Raw genomic sequence first — 18,306 nt, 5'->3', positions numbered from 1 at the left:
TGCCCGCAGCGCTGCTGCTCACCTCCAGTGATGCTCTGTGAGCCAGCCTGTTATTCCAGCACATTCCCAGGCTGGAACAAACCTCAGCTTTGCCTCTGCTCACCAGGGGCTGGGTGGGAAGCAGTTACAGAGCTCAGAGCCCGGAGCAAGGAAGGGGATGTCTTCTGTGGCTCCTAATGATTCCTGCGGTTAATTCAGGAATGCCACTGACAGTCTCCAGGGAGAGCTACACTTACTTTTGCTTAGCTGCTGGCATGACTGCTGTAAAATAAAGGCTTTAAAAGAAATCCTTGCAGGGGAATTTTTACACTAACAAGGAGTCCTCAGGAAAAAGAAAAGTTATGAAGTACTCTGTATCACTACAGGTGTTCCTCGGGGATCACCGAGAGGCTATTCAAACATATTAATATTTGCTTAAATATCTTTAGGAAAATTATCTGCATTTGTTTTACAGTTCTACATGCTTCACGCATTGCTTGCAAATAATAGTCACCTTTAAACACTGCCTAAAATATTTATTGCAGCAAATTATTTCTGTCATGAAACTGACACCGTAAATTGCCCAACATCCCTGGCTTTGTCAAAAAAAAAAAAAAAAAACAAAAACCACAACCAATAGCCAAACACCAAACAAAAGACCCTCAGCTGTGAATTCCTCGGTCTGTTGCACTACACATACTGTGGCTCCCTTTTTCTTCTTCGACTTTACCAGAATAGGAAGAAAGCCTAACTTTTAAAACAGATCTTTCAAGAAATGTATTTTATGCAAACTCATTCTCATTATTTTCACTTGAAAACTTATTTTTCTTGTGATTCCTGTGATTTTATATTTGTTGCATCCTAAAAATACAGAGCTGCCCAGCAGCTACAAAGCCTTTCTCAGGTGTGGCTCAGCTCATGAGGTGTCACCCACAGCCCTTACTGGAAACCCACAGCCACCAAAGGAATTGGTCCCAAAGCATTTCTCATTTTAATACAAAATTAAAGTTTCTGTCACAAAAATCCATGGCACATTGAGGAATATCCTATCTGGACCTGAGAACAACAAAACTTCCCTTTCACTTTACAGGTTGAAAGACACATCCTGGCACTTTTGGGAAATCACAACTACCTGAGAGCTCATGGATGGATGGGAAATATGCTTGCCAAGTTCAGCAAGGACAAACTTTTAGCAAAAAACTCCCCCCACAATTGGCACTAATTGGTAGTTAAATTGACAACTGGAACTGAAGCACACTGACAGCACGAGGGGTGGGCCCTACAGGTAGAAATTGAAAACCATTTACTGAAGCAATGTTGGAAAGACTAAACAATCATAGGGCATCTCAGAATATCATGGGGGAAAGCTCAACTCAATTTTTCATAGTGTCACTTCAGCATTTTGCATGCATACTTGGACAACACTTCACTGAGAGGAAGATAAAGTTTTCAGATCAATATATTGAAAAGCACACAAGCTTCTAATTCTTTACACACAAACAAAATGCTCAATATTAGCTGCTGTTTTTTCAGAATATCAGATTTTTGAGGCTCTAGAAAAACATGACCAAGAAATTTAAGCTAATTATGCTAAAGCAATATATACCATCCCTTTTTATTTTAGAAAAGGAAATTTAAAAAACCAAACAGGAAAAACCAAACCAAAACAAACAAAAAGCAGCAAAAGCCCTGCCCAACTTTTAAGTTATTCTTCACATCATAGACATTTTCCTACTCCATGAAAGAAAATAAAGGCAGCTGAGGAGGTGCCTGGTGTTTTGCAGTTTGACCCTTTAAGATGCTGGATTCATAAGTAACTGATAAAATGCCTCTTTGAAGTTATTACCAGTCCTGTTCTACAGCTGATGTTCAAGGGGTTTAAGTTGTGTCTCTACTTAAATTGTGGTTATATCATGCCCCAGGCTGGAGATGAAGGAGCATGAAAGTGTTCAACTGCATTCAGTAATGCTCCCAGAAATATACAGAAATGACATTTTCAGTGTCTGGAGATATGCCTTGTTTCTTAAATCGTAGAGAAATCAGTAAAATATTTTTTACACTGTAGTAGAAAATGTAGACACTGTTGGGTCAATTAAACTGTTCTTACTTAAATTTATGCTTTATATTCTTCTTGGAACTTGATTTTAGTTTAAAAAGAAACAAATGAAATTTGTGCAGGCTCAGGAATACTTTTTTTAAAAAACAATACTTTTATCAGACTTCTATAAAATGTTACCTGTTATATTTATTTTCTTTGCAGTAACATTTAATTACAGAGAGTTTTTCTTACCTAGTTATATTCCTGCTTACTAAGCTGATTGAGACTATGCAAACTGGAGCATTCTGTGCAGTACACAGTCACCTCTTTCCTTTCAAGCACACAAAAGGCAGGGGGAATTTGTATTTTTCATAAAGAATTCAGTAACAAAATAATGATACATTTCAGCTTCTGGGAATTTAATAAACTTAAGCAGGAAAATTAGTGTGTAATTATGGTTGCAAAATAACAACAAAAATCTAAGGCTCAGAAGGCAATGTTGACTTTGCAACATTTCAGATTCTGAATATTTTATGGCATGCATTTAAATCATAGAAAAACATACAAGTGTGTATTAGAAAAAAAGAGTAGAATCTATTTTAAATGGTGTTGTGATTGCTGCTCTGTGAAAATTTCACCAATGTAGGATTATGCTACAACGTAATTAATGAAATTAATGTAAGATTATGTTATATCCTATGAAACTTATGCTAGGACTTTGCTACTCCTACATGTCCCAAGGATTTTTTCACTCAGGGAAATAGTGTGTAATTCATCCCTCAAAATGCTGCTAGCCTTAGTTATACACATTTCTGGTTCTCATCACTTGAGTACAACAGTATTTTCAGGCAGCCATCACAATCACAAGCTCAGGGCAGGAATGCAAAGCAAAATGTGAGGAAGGAACTTGTTTAATTAAAACCTTATTTATTTCACCTGCTTACACCACTTGTGCTTCAAACAGAACTAGTCATGATTTTAAAGAAGTAACATTTTACCATTTCCTGGTGAAGGTAGAAAATGCATGTTGCCAAAGAAATCAAGGATTGCACAGAGCATGGATAATGTAGAACATACAGCTCCAAGCTATTTATAAGTGCTCTCTGCATTTCCAGGTTTGGGTTTTACAGTAGCTCAGCCTGAAGCACTCGATGTGCAAACAGGATGCCTCTCCACTGCTCCTCCTACAGGAAAATTGTTTCTCCTCTACAGCCCTGAACCCAAGCCCCAAACATCAAGGGAAAAATCTGTTGCTCCAAACAGCAAAAGTGGCCCAGCTCCCTCATCCCACAAGCCATACAAGAAAATCTGCATTGAATGGAGAGAAAAGACACAAACCAGGGAATTAAAAAGCAGTAACAGATGGAAAACCTCCCTGAGCTCACCACAACCTGGCCATGCTGGTTCTGAGCCTCACCAACAGTCTCACTGGTTTGCTCCCATCCAGGGTTTTCAGAGCACCTTCTCCAGAGCCCTGGAGCAGGCATGGGTGTGCCACAGGGGCTGCTCTTCCCTGCCATGCTCCCTTCCCAAATCTCTCCTCACAGAGAAAACAGGCAATCTAGTTTTTGAGGAAATCCAAAAAGTCTGGGGAGATTCTGGGACAACCTGGAAAGTACTGCCAGTGAAGTGGTGGGACACAGACAGCATCAACCTGAGTGACTGCTGGTGGATTTTTGTGCCTGGACCTAAATTTGGATTAATTTATCAGTAAGACAGAGAACAAAAACACAAACAAACAACTTTTGTAGCCTTCATTGCCTCTTTCATTCTCTCCATGCACTGTGAGGTATAACAAAGGGCCAGATTCTGCACCATGGATGGAGCAGCCTGGGTGTACAGACAGGCTGGAACAAGGAGCTGGGGAGATGACACAGGAAGGGTGCTGGCACTGCCCAGGCTCCCAGGGATGGGCACTGGAGGCTGCCAGAGCTCCAGGAGTGTTTGGACACCAGGGATGCACAGAGGGGATTGCTGGGGGTCTGCAGGGACCCCCTGGAATGGATGATCCTTGTGCATCCCTTCTACCTGAGGACATTCTATAATTCTAATTACAAACAACTGCTATTACAGTAACTATGCCAGATTTTTGCTTAAAAAACGTCTCTTAAACCAAGTCCTAACCCGTTTAGAGCATCACAAACAACACATGCTCCATAAAACAGGAGCTGCAGTACCCCAAGTGCAGCCTCCTAATGCTTTTTCACTTTATTACCTATGTCATTGTGGATTCAGAGGCTGTCTCCTGTGAAAGAACAGTGGCATTTGCTAGAGCCCAGATTTCGCAGCACATCTGCCGCGGTGCTGGAAGAGCATGCAGAGGAGATGGAGAAGATGCAGCAGTGTATAGCAAGTGGAAGTTCTACCCAACTAATCAAGTCCTCAGGGACAGCACGCAGTGTCACAAGACATATCACTCTACACTTGAATGAGGTTGTCAGCCACGGGGAGGCTGCAAGCTGCTGACAGCACTGAGCAGGGTGGGGAGGCTTCTAAAGGAGACACAGAAGCTTTGTAAAGCATGTACCTGCTTCTGTGGGTGAAGGGGGGAAAAAAAGAAATGAAGTACAAAAGGGTATTTGCAAATCTGTCACTCGGTGTTCTGTTGCTGGGAGTAAACCCAAACTCATCTGACGTGTGTTGCATGAACACAAAAAAGGTTATTTTGCAGGTTTCTCAAAATGCACATTTACATTTTTATGTATGTGCAGATCAAAATAATATGGGACTTATTAAAATAAGAATTATATAAATCAGAATGATATAGAATGAATCAGGATATAGAATTTAATAAGGATGATATAAATCATAAAGAGAATGTGCAAAGGAGGGACACAGAGCATGAAGCTGTGCCAGGGGATGGTTGTGCTGAAAATCAGGGAAAGGTTCTGCTTCCCCCAGAGGTGCTGGCACTGCCCAGGCTCCCAGGGAATGGGCACAGCCCCGAGGCTGCCAGAGCTCCACGAGGGTTTGGACACCAGGGATGCCCAGCGGGGATCATTGCAGGCCTGGGCAGGGACAGGAGCTGGACTAGGTGATCCTTGTGCATCCTTTCCAACACAGGATATTCTATTCCATGATTCTCTGAAAATACCATGTGGCAAAATAAGTGCCATGTGAATATAGCCCCAAAAAAGTAAGTTAAAACCTAGAATATTTGTTGCTTTTTATAGGAAATTTCAGGAAATTATAGGAAATAAATTCAGAAAGCACTTCTTTATAGATGTGTAAACTCGAGTAGAGTTGCTCATTTTGAGCTTGATCCTACCAAACATAATGACAAAAATTGGCATTAAAAGTGCATATTGCTCAAATTCATTCTAAGAGGTTCAAGAATGAAAGCAAAAGATTTGCTCCGGTCCTTTACTCGAGCCATTGAAGAAAGACACCACACTTTAAAAGGTGTTCACATTAATTCCTCCTATTAGTCTCACCCCAGTTTACTTCATTTATTAGAGCAAATACACTGGGAATGCGTTTATTACTCTATATCCATGCAGAACAGCAATGAACAAGCCCCTTTGAAGTGTGTGCAGTTGCATTGCAACACTTAAAACTCCAGAGAGAAGTCTTTATATCTGGAAGCTGTTTCCCTGGAAAAATTGAGCAGTTTAAGAAAAGATACTAGAGACCTCTGTCATCCTGTCTTGCTACATTTCCCTGCACTTCACAAACTTTGGTATCAGACCTTTCTAACCAACAGGAGGAACTCACAGTCTCTGCATTCAAGCTTTCATTTGCAAAGTGATTTGTGTTCTGTTTGTATCCTATAAAATTAATCTCAGTTTTCAGTTTTATTTTGCTGATAAATTCCATCAATTCCATTAGGACCAAATGCTTCTATTCAGTGCCTTTCCACCCACTAACATGAAAACCATTATTTAAATATCAGTTCTATTCTGAGCAGCTCTTAAGAGCTGAATTTTCAGTGGGTTTTAAAGGTACATTTGAGAACATAAAACAAATTCTGCTTGTGTGTGTATTGTTTCTGTTTGTGCAAAACTTATTTTTGTGTTCATTCTCCAAAGCACCTGATTAAATGTTTGTTCAAAACATACATGACTATGAAAAGCACCAGGTACACTCTACAACAATGTAGAGACAAAAATTGCAACAAAGATCTACATAATTAGGCTTACTTCTAGAATGTTTTCTTTGAAGCAATTAACCACAAAATAAAAGATTTGTTTGAAGATTATACTAGAACTTTCAACGTGTAAAAAGCACATGGCAAGCAATACTGACTCTGTAACAGGACAAAAGCCCATTTATATCCAGAAAATGTAGCAAAAATGGGGCAGACATTTGATACCACTCTCTCCACAATGTTAAGCCTCTCTGCACTCACTATATCCTGTTTTACTGAGTGTCCTTCATTGAAAGTCTGGCCACAAAAAGAAAAAATAAAATCAAGGTAAGTGATAGGGCAGAAAAAATAGTTAATAAAGTCCTGGAATGCAGGAGATACCCCAAGTGTGCAAATCCTTTGGCAGGGGAAAAGCTCAGGAGGCTGGAGGAAGAGTGCAAGTGGAAAAGCCAGGAGGAGGAACCAGGTAAGTGCAAATCCACTGCAAGTTCTGAAAAGGAGGTCATTTTTAAATTGCAGTGGATAAGAAACCAATGAGGGTGACAGAGGACAAACCACAGCCCAACTTCACAGAGAAGGAAAGTATTTTGCTTGTGACATTCTGTACACCCTTAAGTTTTGGGAAGGATTGCCAAGAAGTATAATTGAGGGAGTCTCTGCTTTCCAGTCAGGAAGGATTAAGAGCAGCTCTGAAAGCTGTGGAGTACCTCTGCTCCCACCAGCCTGAAAGCACTCTCAATACTCGCAAGCCTTAGGAAAGAAAAATAAGTCAGAAATATGGATGATTTTTTTCTGGAGAGGGAGGAAAAAATAGAGAGAAGAATTCCAAAAATATTCTATGTCTATGTTCTAATGAATAAACCAAAAATTCCTCCCTATGGGAACAAACTTTGCCTCTTGCTCATTTCCGTCTATAACATGCAGTGTTTTAATTATGCAGCAGTCTCAACAAATAGAGTGTCACAGCATTTTAGCTAATTCTATTTAAGATGCCAGCAGAAGACGGGATAATGTCTTCCTTGGTTTGGCTTAGTTTAACCTACCCACTTCTATTCACCAATGACTCAAACAATTCAGGATATTATAACCACCTAAAAACCCCTTAAAATAGTAGAAATATTTAGATCTGAATATATCCTGAAAATCAAAATACCACAAAGTACAAACCCAGGATTCTCCCCAGCTACTCAAAATAATTTTAAAAGCTCGACTAAAATATTCCAGAAAGAATAGGTTGAATAAAACATTTTAAGATGTGAAATATGCACATTGCTGTCTCTGTGAAATTGAGATACCTTACTAACCCCAGAGAAACAAATGAGAGCAGATACCAAATAGCTGATATAAATGTAAATTGACACAGCACCAAAAGCCACTGCATAGAAAGCTCATTACACCTTCTGACCCTGTCTCACCTGGAAAGTGGCTACCCTAGGGAAGATTTGGGAATGCACTTGATCTCTGTTCTCTTCAATAATAGAATAGAGCTATTGACAGTCCCTGTATTATACTATATGATATTCATTTAGCCATGGAAATTCCAAGATTACCATGACATTAACTGTTATCCATCATTTTGTCTAGATTTTTCTTTACTCAACCTCAGTAGCCAGCTAGTAAGGCAATAATGCACTTGGTTGTTCAGAGGGAATTGAACTTTAGTGATAAACAATTAACGTATTTATACCTGCTCACTGCCAAACATGCTTTTATGAGCAGATCATTCTTTTCTAAGAATAATTCTGAGGCTAATTCATCCCTGATGGATACAGATGGCTTATACAAGTGCAAGGCTGATTCACTGACTGGAGGTAACACCCTGAGCTACACAATAAACTAATGCATGGCAACAAACAAAGCTTTAGGGCAGCAGAAAAGCTGTGACACTGAAAAATATGATATATTGCCCTGTGTTATCTTCCTAACGTTGAAAATAAATTAAAATATCCATGGTAATAATGTTATTCCATATGCGTGCATAGACCTCCATATAAATTAGGACCTCATAATTTGCTGTACAGTCCACACTTTCCTTTTTTGTTCTTGTTTTCTAAAAATCTTCAGAGCATAAACAACCTGATTCATCAGACAGGAGATTGAACATGACCTATGGGTGTAACAATCTTTAGGAATGCACAGGAACATATTGCAAAGAGCTGCTTTGGTAAAAAATATTCAGCTGACAGGGGTGAGGAGTGGTGACTAATGATACAAAAGAAAGAATGTGAACACACTTGTGGGGTTTTTTTGACAAATGGAAAATGCATATTTTTGTTGGAAATAGCAAATTAGCTAACTAGGAAATCATGTCCTTACAGTCAGGTACATTTAAAGCACAAATCTATGGATATCAAAGCACCTCAGTCTGAAATTCCTTAGAAGAGCTTGAATGACTGAGGACCTTCTCACAACACACATTTACACATTCAGAGAAAAAAACCAAATCTTGCCTTACCCGGCCAACTAGGATTGGTTCAGGTCCAGAAAATTCTTCCAATACAAACATTTGATTCCAAACCCAACCTCTCTTGGAACGGTGCAAAACTCTTTGTTCTTCATTTAGCCTTTTTAGTCCTGTACTGGATCCACTTGGTAGTACTTGAGATTGATTCATTGGAGCCATATAAATGGAAGGAAGGACAGTAATCCATAATATTATTAATGGAGTCCATGTATCCATGAGCATTTCCGTTAGTCTTTCTGGCATTGTACCACACGCTACGCAAATCACCACAAAAATGAAATTATTATTATTTTGCTTTCCTCCAGACTGTAGCAATCCAATTCATCACGCAGTACAGAACATTTACTTACAGCTCCTCCATGTGTTTACAGCACAGTCAATGTAAAAATAGCTTAGATGAGAAAAACATGATCCATTGAGTTTTCCAGTCATTAAAGATTCCTGGTGGGGGAAAGAAAAAAAGAAAGTTCAAATCAGTGACTAAAGAGCTTAGGAAAGCATTCTGAAACATCTTATTTACCTTTACATCATAAATAAGCCATGTTAGGTTTTAAATTTGTAGTTCATAACGTTATTGCATAGCTAAATTTTCGTTGCCTGAAACACCGAGAGAAGACCCAGATAAATGATTACACACACTTAGGAAAATATTCAGGCCTAAGAACTGGATGGGGTTTGCAGCAACCTGGGCTAGTGGAAGGTGTGGGAGGGAGGTGGAAGTGGAGGACCTTGAAGGTCCCCCCCAACCCAGACCATTCTGGGATCTTGCAGTTCATCTGAGGGCCTGAAGAAGCTGCCAACCTTCCCACTACCCTGCACTGTTAATGTGGTCAATTACAAACACATATTCTGTCATATAAGTAAATTTAAATCATGTTCTTGCATTCTTATTCTCCTTTTCTCTACAAGGAAAAAAACCCAAATTTCTCCTGAGTGTACAAGGCTCCAGCAGCCTATTGTCAGTTGAGCCATCACCTCTCTGCAGCAGCACCACTGCCCAGCAAATCCTGCACAGCCCAGCAGAAACAGCACTGCTAAATCCTCTGTGAAATCCATGACTCCCAAACCAGACCACTAAGGAAACTCATTTATGCACATCTGCACTACAGGTCTCGCTGTCTCTCCTTCGCTTTCAGAGAAAGCACACAGTCATGTTTCATTTCAAAGACATTTTCCTAGATGGACACTTGGGAGCATTTTGTCTTTCTTCCCTTGCCCACCCTTTGATGTACTAAAAGGTCACACCACATTTCATCTCAGAGTAAATATTCCTTGAAATGGAAAGGCAAGTTAACACAGCAGGGCTGATGCCAGAGGAATGGGCAAACCCAGAAATGGAAAACTAGATGGGATGTGGCTCAGACAGAAGGGCTGCATTACAGGGTTATGGAGTTACCTGGAAAGGGTCTTGATCCATTTTCTTTGATTCATACAATCTCAGGAGAAACCACTATATACAAGAGAGTAGGAATGCCTATTCTGAAGTTTACATTGTGATTGAGGCTTGTTTTCTTCTACTTTAAGATTAATTCCTAGTATTGCATGTTTATGAAAATCCTGAGAGCTTTATTATTTTTTTTTCTTTGGAGGGGAGGAAGGATGGGGTGGTTTGCTGTTCTTTTTTAAGGTTCATACACACTTATGGCATAAAGCTGTCATAATCTTATTGCAGGGGTTCCATACTGGTGTCTCCTTATCACAAGAGTTCCATACCTTCTTGGTGTTTCTCGTGGACAGCTCCTCAGAGCACTGACTCTTTCCTCTTCACAAAGCAACCAACTGACCCCAATTCCCTTCTCACCCAGCCACCCCACTCTTTTATAGCATCTTCTTCTCATTGCTTACAGCTGTGGCCTGTTAAAGTCAGGCCTGTTCCCAATCTTTGATAATTGGCCCAGCTGCACCTCCTTAGGGGTAAGATTACTTTCCACGCTATCATTATTTTCTTATATTCTATCCCCCTACATGAAACATGCAGAACACCTTTTACACGACCGGTAAAAGTCAGCTGTTCTTTTAAAAGCAAACAATGTAGAAAGTATTTTTTTAAACTTCAGTAATTGCCAAAGCAACTGTGAAATTTGTTGCATGAAAACCCGAAACTGTGAGAAACTTGTCTTGTTAGAAGGGGAGAGGAGCTGCTACCTTAGTGAAACTCAATCTCTCAAGCAGCATGGAAGAATGGTGAGCTAATAGTGCAGTGCTTTGACAATGCATCCAGAATGAGGGAATATCCATTACAGGAGAACCTGGAGCTTTATAGGCCTCACTGCCAACTGGGGTGGAAATAAAGGAATCAGAGAATACAGCAAGCTCTTGAGAGCAAGTTTTGGGGAAAATGTGAGAGAAGTGAGAGGCTTTAAATGTCTTGACATTCTCTTAATCCCAGAAAAGGAAGAGGAACAAACAGTCTAATGATGGGATGCATCAGTCACCCTCTGAAATGCCTCTTCAGTCCAGGGAATCAAATGGAGTTCACTGCTGCTGCTTTCTGGCACATGTTAAACAGAGATTTCCAGGGCATGTTTGGGGGTAGAAGGTATTGAAAGAGAGAAACAGCCAAATTTCAGTCAAAGTGATTGGTTTTGCTCAGATGGGATCCTCTTTATATCTGACTGCATGAGTGGGTGCCTGTGCCTGCCAGGAGACAGATTTTTCTTATTTCTTCAATGGAGCAAGAATCAAAACACAGGAGAAATAGAACCACTGCAAAACGGAGAAAATGACAGTATCTTCAACCAACACCCAGGATTAAATTCAAAATGGGGGGCAGAAACTAAAAACACAACTTAAGGGTCCTTTTTAGGGCTTAAACAGAGCAAGATGTAATGTACTCTTTTCTTTTTAGAGTGACTGTTCCTGGGTGAAAAACCACTTTGTGTACAAACCTCAAAAACCCCTCAGAGAAAAGGACCCAAGTGGGCATGACTGACCTCCTTACACTTCCAGCACAAGTTGGTATAGTTCTTTTTATCAACAAGACCAAATAATAATAAAACACTTCATATTCAAGAAGATTTTTGAAAACAATTCTAATTAATCTCCACAGCCTGACTTCTAAAAGAAATGAAATAAACGACATAAAACAATATGAAGCTTCCAGAACCATTTTTGGTTGAAGAAAGAACAGGATATTTGGTTTTCACACTGCCACTCTCAATCCTTAGAAAGCATTAAGTTCATTTCAGTGCATCCCTCCTTGGTTCCTCCCCCAGACTTCCTGCTTGTTACTCTTCATTTACTCCAATCAAATTTAGGTCCTATCCACTCACACTAATACAGAAGATTCGCTGTGACTGGGCTGTCCTCACGGTAGCTGTGTGCTCAGCAATACCTTAAGGCAAACGAGTCCAAGGCACATCAGGAATATCAGCAATGCACACCCCGTGCCATTAAACCCCTGAGTGAAGCAGCCCCTTGAGGAGCACAGTTACACAAGCTCAGAGCACACAAAGCTGGGAGATTCTGAGCACTGGCAGCAAAGCTGGGCAGTGCAGGGAAAAGGAAAAAAGCCCAAAGGGACTTTGGCACATCCCAGTCCTGCAGAGGGATGTGATCAGTGTGGAACTACTGAGCAGGATAAAGTTCTCCACTGTGGCACTCACATTCTGTGAACAGAGAGACAGAACTCTCTCTCCCAGGTTTTTTTCCTGGAGAAGCTCAGAGAGAAGAAGAGAAAACAATTCTTATCTCTGCTTGCTGGTCCTGTTGGTTTTGCACATGTGGAATGTGTTATGGAGATTGTTTACCTGTGAAGGGTTATTGGATTCTGGTGAGAATTGTTTGGTTTCCTTGGCCAGTTGGATCAAAGCTGTGTCCTGGCTGTCTCAGACAGTCATGGGTTTTTCTTTAGTATTCTTTGTAGTATGGCACCTCTTTATATAGTTATAGTATTAATATAATGTAATATAGTTTAATAGAGCAATTGTTCAATATTCTGAAGCATGGAGTCAGATACCAATCATTCCCTGCGTCACAGGCTCCCTGAATTCTACACTCCACAGCTCAACCTGGACTGCAGGAGCCTTGTAAGAGTTATTTGAGAAACAGACTCTCATTTAGGCACTGTCAGTGAATCACGACACACACTTTATGCAATGCATGGAGGTGGGATTGTCCCCAGATTTCTTTACCAAATGGAAATTACTTTTCTGCCCCATTCCTGGGAGCAGAACACCATGTATGTGGCTGGGAGCTGATGGAAGGCATTTTAAATACGTGGCCCAGCAATTTACACATTGGCTAATAGGAAAGTTTGAGAAGTGACAAGCAGGTAAATTGTAATTCTCTGGATTAGATGTGTAGGAGGGGATGACAGGGCTCTTGAACCTGTCTATGATAACAAAATAAAAGCCATATGTAAAGGCAGACTTGGAAATCAAGGAACGCCAGAAGATGAGGCACAGTAGCACTTTCCCTTCTCAGGTTATGCCATGGTCTAAAGCAGAGGTGAGTATGGAATGACAGCAAAATTATTCCAGTGAAGCCAGAATTACCTTTTTCTTAGCAACAAAAAGAAGAGAAGCATGAGGCCCTACAGGAGTGTATTTCACAGAATCATGGAATGGGTTGGCAGGGACCTCAAAGCCCACCCAGTGCCACCCCTGCCATGGCAGGGACACCTTCCCCTGTCCCAGGCTGCTCCAGCCCCAATGTCCAGCCTGGCCTTGGGCACTGCCAGGGATCCAGGGGCAGCCCCAGCTGCTCTGGGCACCCTGTGCCAGGGCCTGCCCACCCTCACAGGGAACAATTCCTCATTGCCAACATCCCACCCAGCCCTGCCCTCTGGCACTGGCAGCCATTCCCTGGCTCCTGTCCCTCCAGCCCTTGGCAATTGTCTCTCTCCATCTTTCCTGCAGCTCCTTCAGGCCCTGCAAGGCCACCCTGAGCTCAGCCAAAGCTTCTCCTGTGCAGGTGAGCAATGGCAGCTGTGCCAGCCTTTCCTCCCAGCAGAGCTGCTCCATCCCTCTGCCCATCCTGGAGCCTCCTCTGGGCTCTCTGAGCAGCTCCAGGTCCCTCCTGTGCTGGCCCAGGCTGGAGACAATGCTCCACCTTCATCAAGATTTTGCTTGTGTATAAAAGTATAATTTTTGCTTTTAATCTCCACATTTTCAGATGGCCTTGGGCTGTTGCCTTAAACAAAACTCCAGTGATGTTCTGAGTGGTTTCCCTGCACACTGTTGGGTATATACAGCTCCAGATTCAACTCTAATCCAGCAAAGGTGTTTACAAAACAGCTTTAGTTCTCAATTCATGCCTGAGAGGGGAAAGTGATATTTAAAATATAAAGAATGTCTTTAATGTAGCAAATAGATGAAAGCAAATGCTCCACTATGTCGTGGAGCACAGATTCAAACAACTGCCTTATGTCCTCAAAAACTTAAAACTGTATTCATAAATGCTGTTCTCCATGCACAGGCTATAGAGAAGCACAGATAAAGCTGAGTGGTTTGTTTTCCACTCTGTGTGCTGATAGAGTTTTAAAAAAATATTATTCCGTTCACAGGAACTTGCATGTTGGAACTCCACTCATAAAACTCAGCAATGGAGTGTGTAAGTCTTGTGCAAGTACAACCCCAAGTGATTACCAAGAGGTTTATAAGCTAACAGGAGGACAGCAGCAGCACACAGCTTCAGAAAACCCTGTCATGCACCCTGGGACCTGTTCTGGAGCTCAGATCTATGCAGGTCACAGCTGGGAGCTCATCCCTTGCACAGAGAGAGAGCCAGGTGTGGCCCTGGACACTTACAGAGATATAAAGCTCATTTTGTGCATGAGTGGAGGGAAGCACTTCTTTAATAAACAGAGTTTATTTCACTACAATAATTTTAAAATCATCTTGTAGCTTTAAAAGGTGACCACTGGCATGCAGTAATTTGTTAAAAATATTAATAAAGTTAATAAAAGTAGTTGAAGGTATAAACTTCCCATTGAGAAAGAAGAAAAGTAAGATCATAAAAAACAACAAAAATATTTTTTTTTCATTTTCAAAGCACAGAATATTCATCTGGTTAAAGAAACCACTTTATTGCAATGCCAGTGCATTGATTTACACCATGATCTCAGTTTAAAAGATTTTAGAGCTACTCTAGTGGTTCTCTACACTAGAGACATGGAGGTTTGTTTTAAGAACTGCAGGAATATTTTTTTCATTATTTCATTTGCAGTGATGATATGCAGCATCTCAGCCCTTTGACCTCACTATTTCATTGTGATGGATTTTATGAGTTACTAAATAACTGTTATTAAGGTAAAATAAAACCCTTGGGCACTGCTTTCTTTAAATGAGTTACACCAGAGATACCAAAAGAAAACCTGATGGTTTTTGCCCAAAAGGGTTTTTTTTTTTTGGTAGAATTTTCAGGATCCACTATATTTTATACATTAAATATGTAATTTCTATCTTAGATGCTAATTTAATATAAGCAAATCCTCATTACAATACAAGCAACCTCAAATAATTGATGAGATGCCTTCATTTAATGACCACCTAGAGAGTGCCAGCCAGTGCTATTTCTTACCTTTTTTTTCTTTGCCCTCACAGGTGGAGAACATCTGTTGATTTTTCATTTTTTTCTACACACTGTTCTTGTTTCTTACACTTTTTAGGTTTGTTCTTACTTCTCTAGGTATTGGCTACACTACAACTTTTGCTTCCTTGTCCCCTTTCCCAAGGACTCAGAGAAGGTTCTTTCCTACCAAAAACCAGCAAAATGAGGCAAAGCCTGCCCACAGTGGGCAGAGTGATTATCTTTGCCTCTCTCATCCCTGCTTGGCAGCACAACAGAGCCTTATGTTTTCAGTAACAGAAATGAAAGGCCTTAATGCTCCAGTCACACTTGTAGGAATTCTTCTTACTCTTCTTCATAGAATCCCAGAGTGGGTTGGGTTGGACCTTTAAACCCATCCAGTGCCACCCCTTGTCACCCTGATTTTTTAAGGTTTTCTAAGCCTTCTGATGTTCACATTCTTGTAGCGAACTTTCTCACACACTTTCTGTAAATAACTCCCTGTTTTGCATTATTTTATGGAGGAGGAGAAATTTGATGGACTGTTGGTTTGTCCAGTGTCATTGGAGAGGTGGCACTGTCACCCTCCAATCCACTGTCACTTTTGGAAAACTATAAATGCTGGAGTCAGAAAATAAACTTCCCTTTTTTTCATCCCCTGAGAGCAGCGGTGTGTGTGCTTGTGTTGTTTCGTGTCCTATAGGTGACAAACCCCAGCCATGGCAGGGACACCTCCCACTGTCCCAGGCTGCTCCAGCCCCAGTGTCCAGCCTGGCCTTGGGCACTGCCAGGGATCCAGGGGCAGCCCCAGCTGCTCTGGGCACCCTGTGCCAGGGCCTGCCCACCCTCACAGGGAACAATTCCTCATTGCCAATGTCAGAAATGGTCACTCAATTTTCATAATTTAGAAAGGTTTATTAAACCTTATCAAAAATACAACAGAAGAATGAATACAGAAAAAGGTTCTGGCTCTGGGAGCAGAGGATTTCCCCACCCTGTGCTCACCCACACAATGGAGATTTGGCCTTTTAACCCTTTAACCCCTCCCAAAGTTCTGTCCATGGACCCCTTCTTCACTGTCCAGTGGTGGAGATCTCTTCCTCAAATCCTGATTGGAGCTCAGATGTCACCACAGTGACAAGCCAGCCCTCCCAGCTGTCCCTTGATAACCACACAAAGGGGGAACAACAGAACTATAAACCTATAAAACTTTTCTAAACCTATAAACATGCTATTTGTCTGTTAATTGTGAGAGTCAATCATCACATTACTCATCTCTCACACCAAGATCCCAGCCAGCCCTGCCCTCTGGCACTGGCAGCCATTCCCTGGCTCCTGTCCCTCCAGCCCTTGGCAATTGTCTCTCTCCATCTTTCCTGCAGCTCCTTCAGGCCCTGCAAGGCCACCCTGAGCTCAGCCAAAGCTTCTCCTGTGCAGGTGAGCAATGGCAGCTGTGCCAGCCTTTCCTCCCAGCAGAGCTGCTCCATCCCTCTCACTTAGAAGAGAACTGTGGTTTTTAATTTGCCATTAAAGCAGAACAAAACTAAATTCCATCAGAAAGAGCTATCAAAACACCGTATCCAACAAATACGGATGTCATCCTTCCCTGCATAACTTAGCTCCATACCCATCCTGTTTCCAGTACATATCTATTAAATTGATATAATTGTACCTGGACCTGATTTAAATCACCTTGGATAAGGCAGCAGGCTCATGTTTTCCTCTGCAAAGGAATGAATACTCCTTGCCATAAATAATAACGCTTATTCCTCAGAGGATTATTCGTTTGTGTAAAGATTACTCACTTACTCACAAAGCAGTCAAATTAAGAGGCAGTTCTCCACCCAAGAGCAAGATGAAGAGGGATGAGGCTGTAATCAGCCATGCTGCCATGGCAGTGGCTCAGATGCTGCTCTCAGTGCCCACTGCAAAGTGCCACTTGCCTGCCCTGGCTGGGCTCTCCTGCCTCTATCTGCCAGCAGAGCTGTGTGCAGGCACTCCCTAACCCAGTTCTGTCAGAATGATCTTGTTAACTTAAACGCCTTTAATAGTAAGGTGTTTTTAAACCCAAATCATTCTGACAGAGCTGGGCTAGCCCATTGCTCATGCTATAATTCCACCAAGAGCAATTTTCATTTAAGAGGCTCTTGCCCCCCTTCAGCCCCCACGACATGCAAGCTACACATTCCCAATAATTGGTCTCCATTCCCATTCCTTCTCCGCTGCAGTGCACTGTCCCTGCAGTTGTGCTATCTGCAGTCAGCACTGTAGGACAGGCCAGGGAAATCTGGGTTAACAAACACAATTTGCAACAAAATCTTGTTCCAAAAAGTCTTTTCCTTCAAGACTCTAACCCAGATCATTGCAGAACTAAAGAACCCATCGACTGTAGGACAACAACAAGAAGTTTTGAGAACAACTGTGCTGACAAAAAGCATGTGAAGTTTCACTATATACTTCAGACAGCAGAAAAATAGCTGAATCAACAAAATTGAGTGGAGGAAAACTTCTGGAGAAGAGGAGAAACAGGCAATTAGGGACAGAAAACTACTTAAATAAATGTCTGGTGGACTCCAGTCATGGTAACCTGCTGTGGTTTTATTCATTGGTGATGGCAGGTTTTAGGGACAGAAAGCTCTCCCCAGATGTGGTGGTGTGAGAGCAGGCTCCATCAGGAGGGAGCTGCTGTGAGCACAGCACAGAGCCAGCAGCCACACTCCAGGCAGGCACGGCCCAGGCACTGCTGCAAAGCAGAATTACCCCAGGTAGCTGCAGCAGATTTCACTAACAGTGATTTTAAGGGACTGGTACGTCACCTGGAGTTAACTGTAACACAGAAAAGCATTAAAGCATTATCCACACGTCCTTTCCCTCAGCCACACACCTGAAACCGCACAGGGAGGGAAATGAGCTGGGAAACGCTGCAGGAAATCCTTGGTGCTGTCAGAGCTCCCTGCCAATCCAAGTGCAAATCCACTGTCCGAGCTCATTTTGATGTACAACTCCTGGCAATTTGCTTATGGCTGCCTGGGAAATCAAAAGCAGCTTCCTAAAGCATTATTTATTGCAGCAGCAATGGCAACAGGCATCACCTTTCTCCTGCTTTTGTCTTAGGTGTTCTGCCCTACCCACACATGGAGTAATTCAGTGAGCAAAGATATGCCACTTTATCTTTTTAAGCTTAGTCATGCTCTGCTACTCTTCAAAGACTTCTGCACAGTTCTGTAG

At 41.6% G+C, this 18,306-nt stretch overlaps 1 protein-coding gene across 1 annotated transcript in view; it reads right to left on the bottom strand.

Annotated features, from left to right (window-relative positions):
- The window catches only part of LOC134424142 (cadherin-8), a 162,631-nt gene that overhangs the window by 137,048 nt on the left and 7,277 nt on the right, over window positions 1–18,306 (bottom strand). The window contains exon 2 of the mRNA XM_063167664.1: window positions 8,560–9,009. Coding sequence (XP_063023734.1) covers window positions 8,560–8,811 — 252 coding nt within the window. The 5' untranslated portion in view covers window positions 8,812–9,009. The remainder of the gene's footprint in view (window positions 1–8,559; window positions 9,010–18,306) is intronic.

The sequence above is a fragment of the Melospiza melodia genome, chromosome 13 (genome assembly GCF_035770615.1).
Source record: "Melospiza melodia melodia isolate bMelMel2 chromosome 13, bMelMel2.pri, whole genome shotgun sequence".
NCBI classification, from domain to species: Eukaryota; Metazoa; Chordata; class Aves; order Passeriformes; family Passerellidae; genus Melospiza; species Melospiza melodia.
This window is presented reverse-complemented; position numbering and strand designations above follow the sequence as displayed.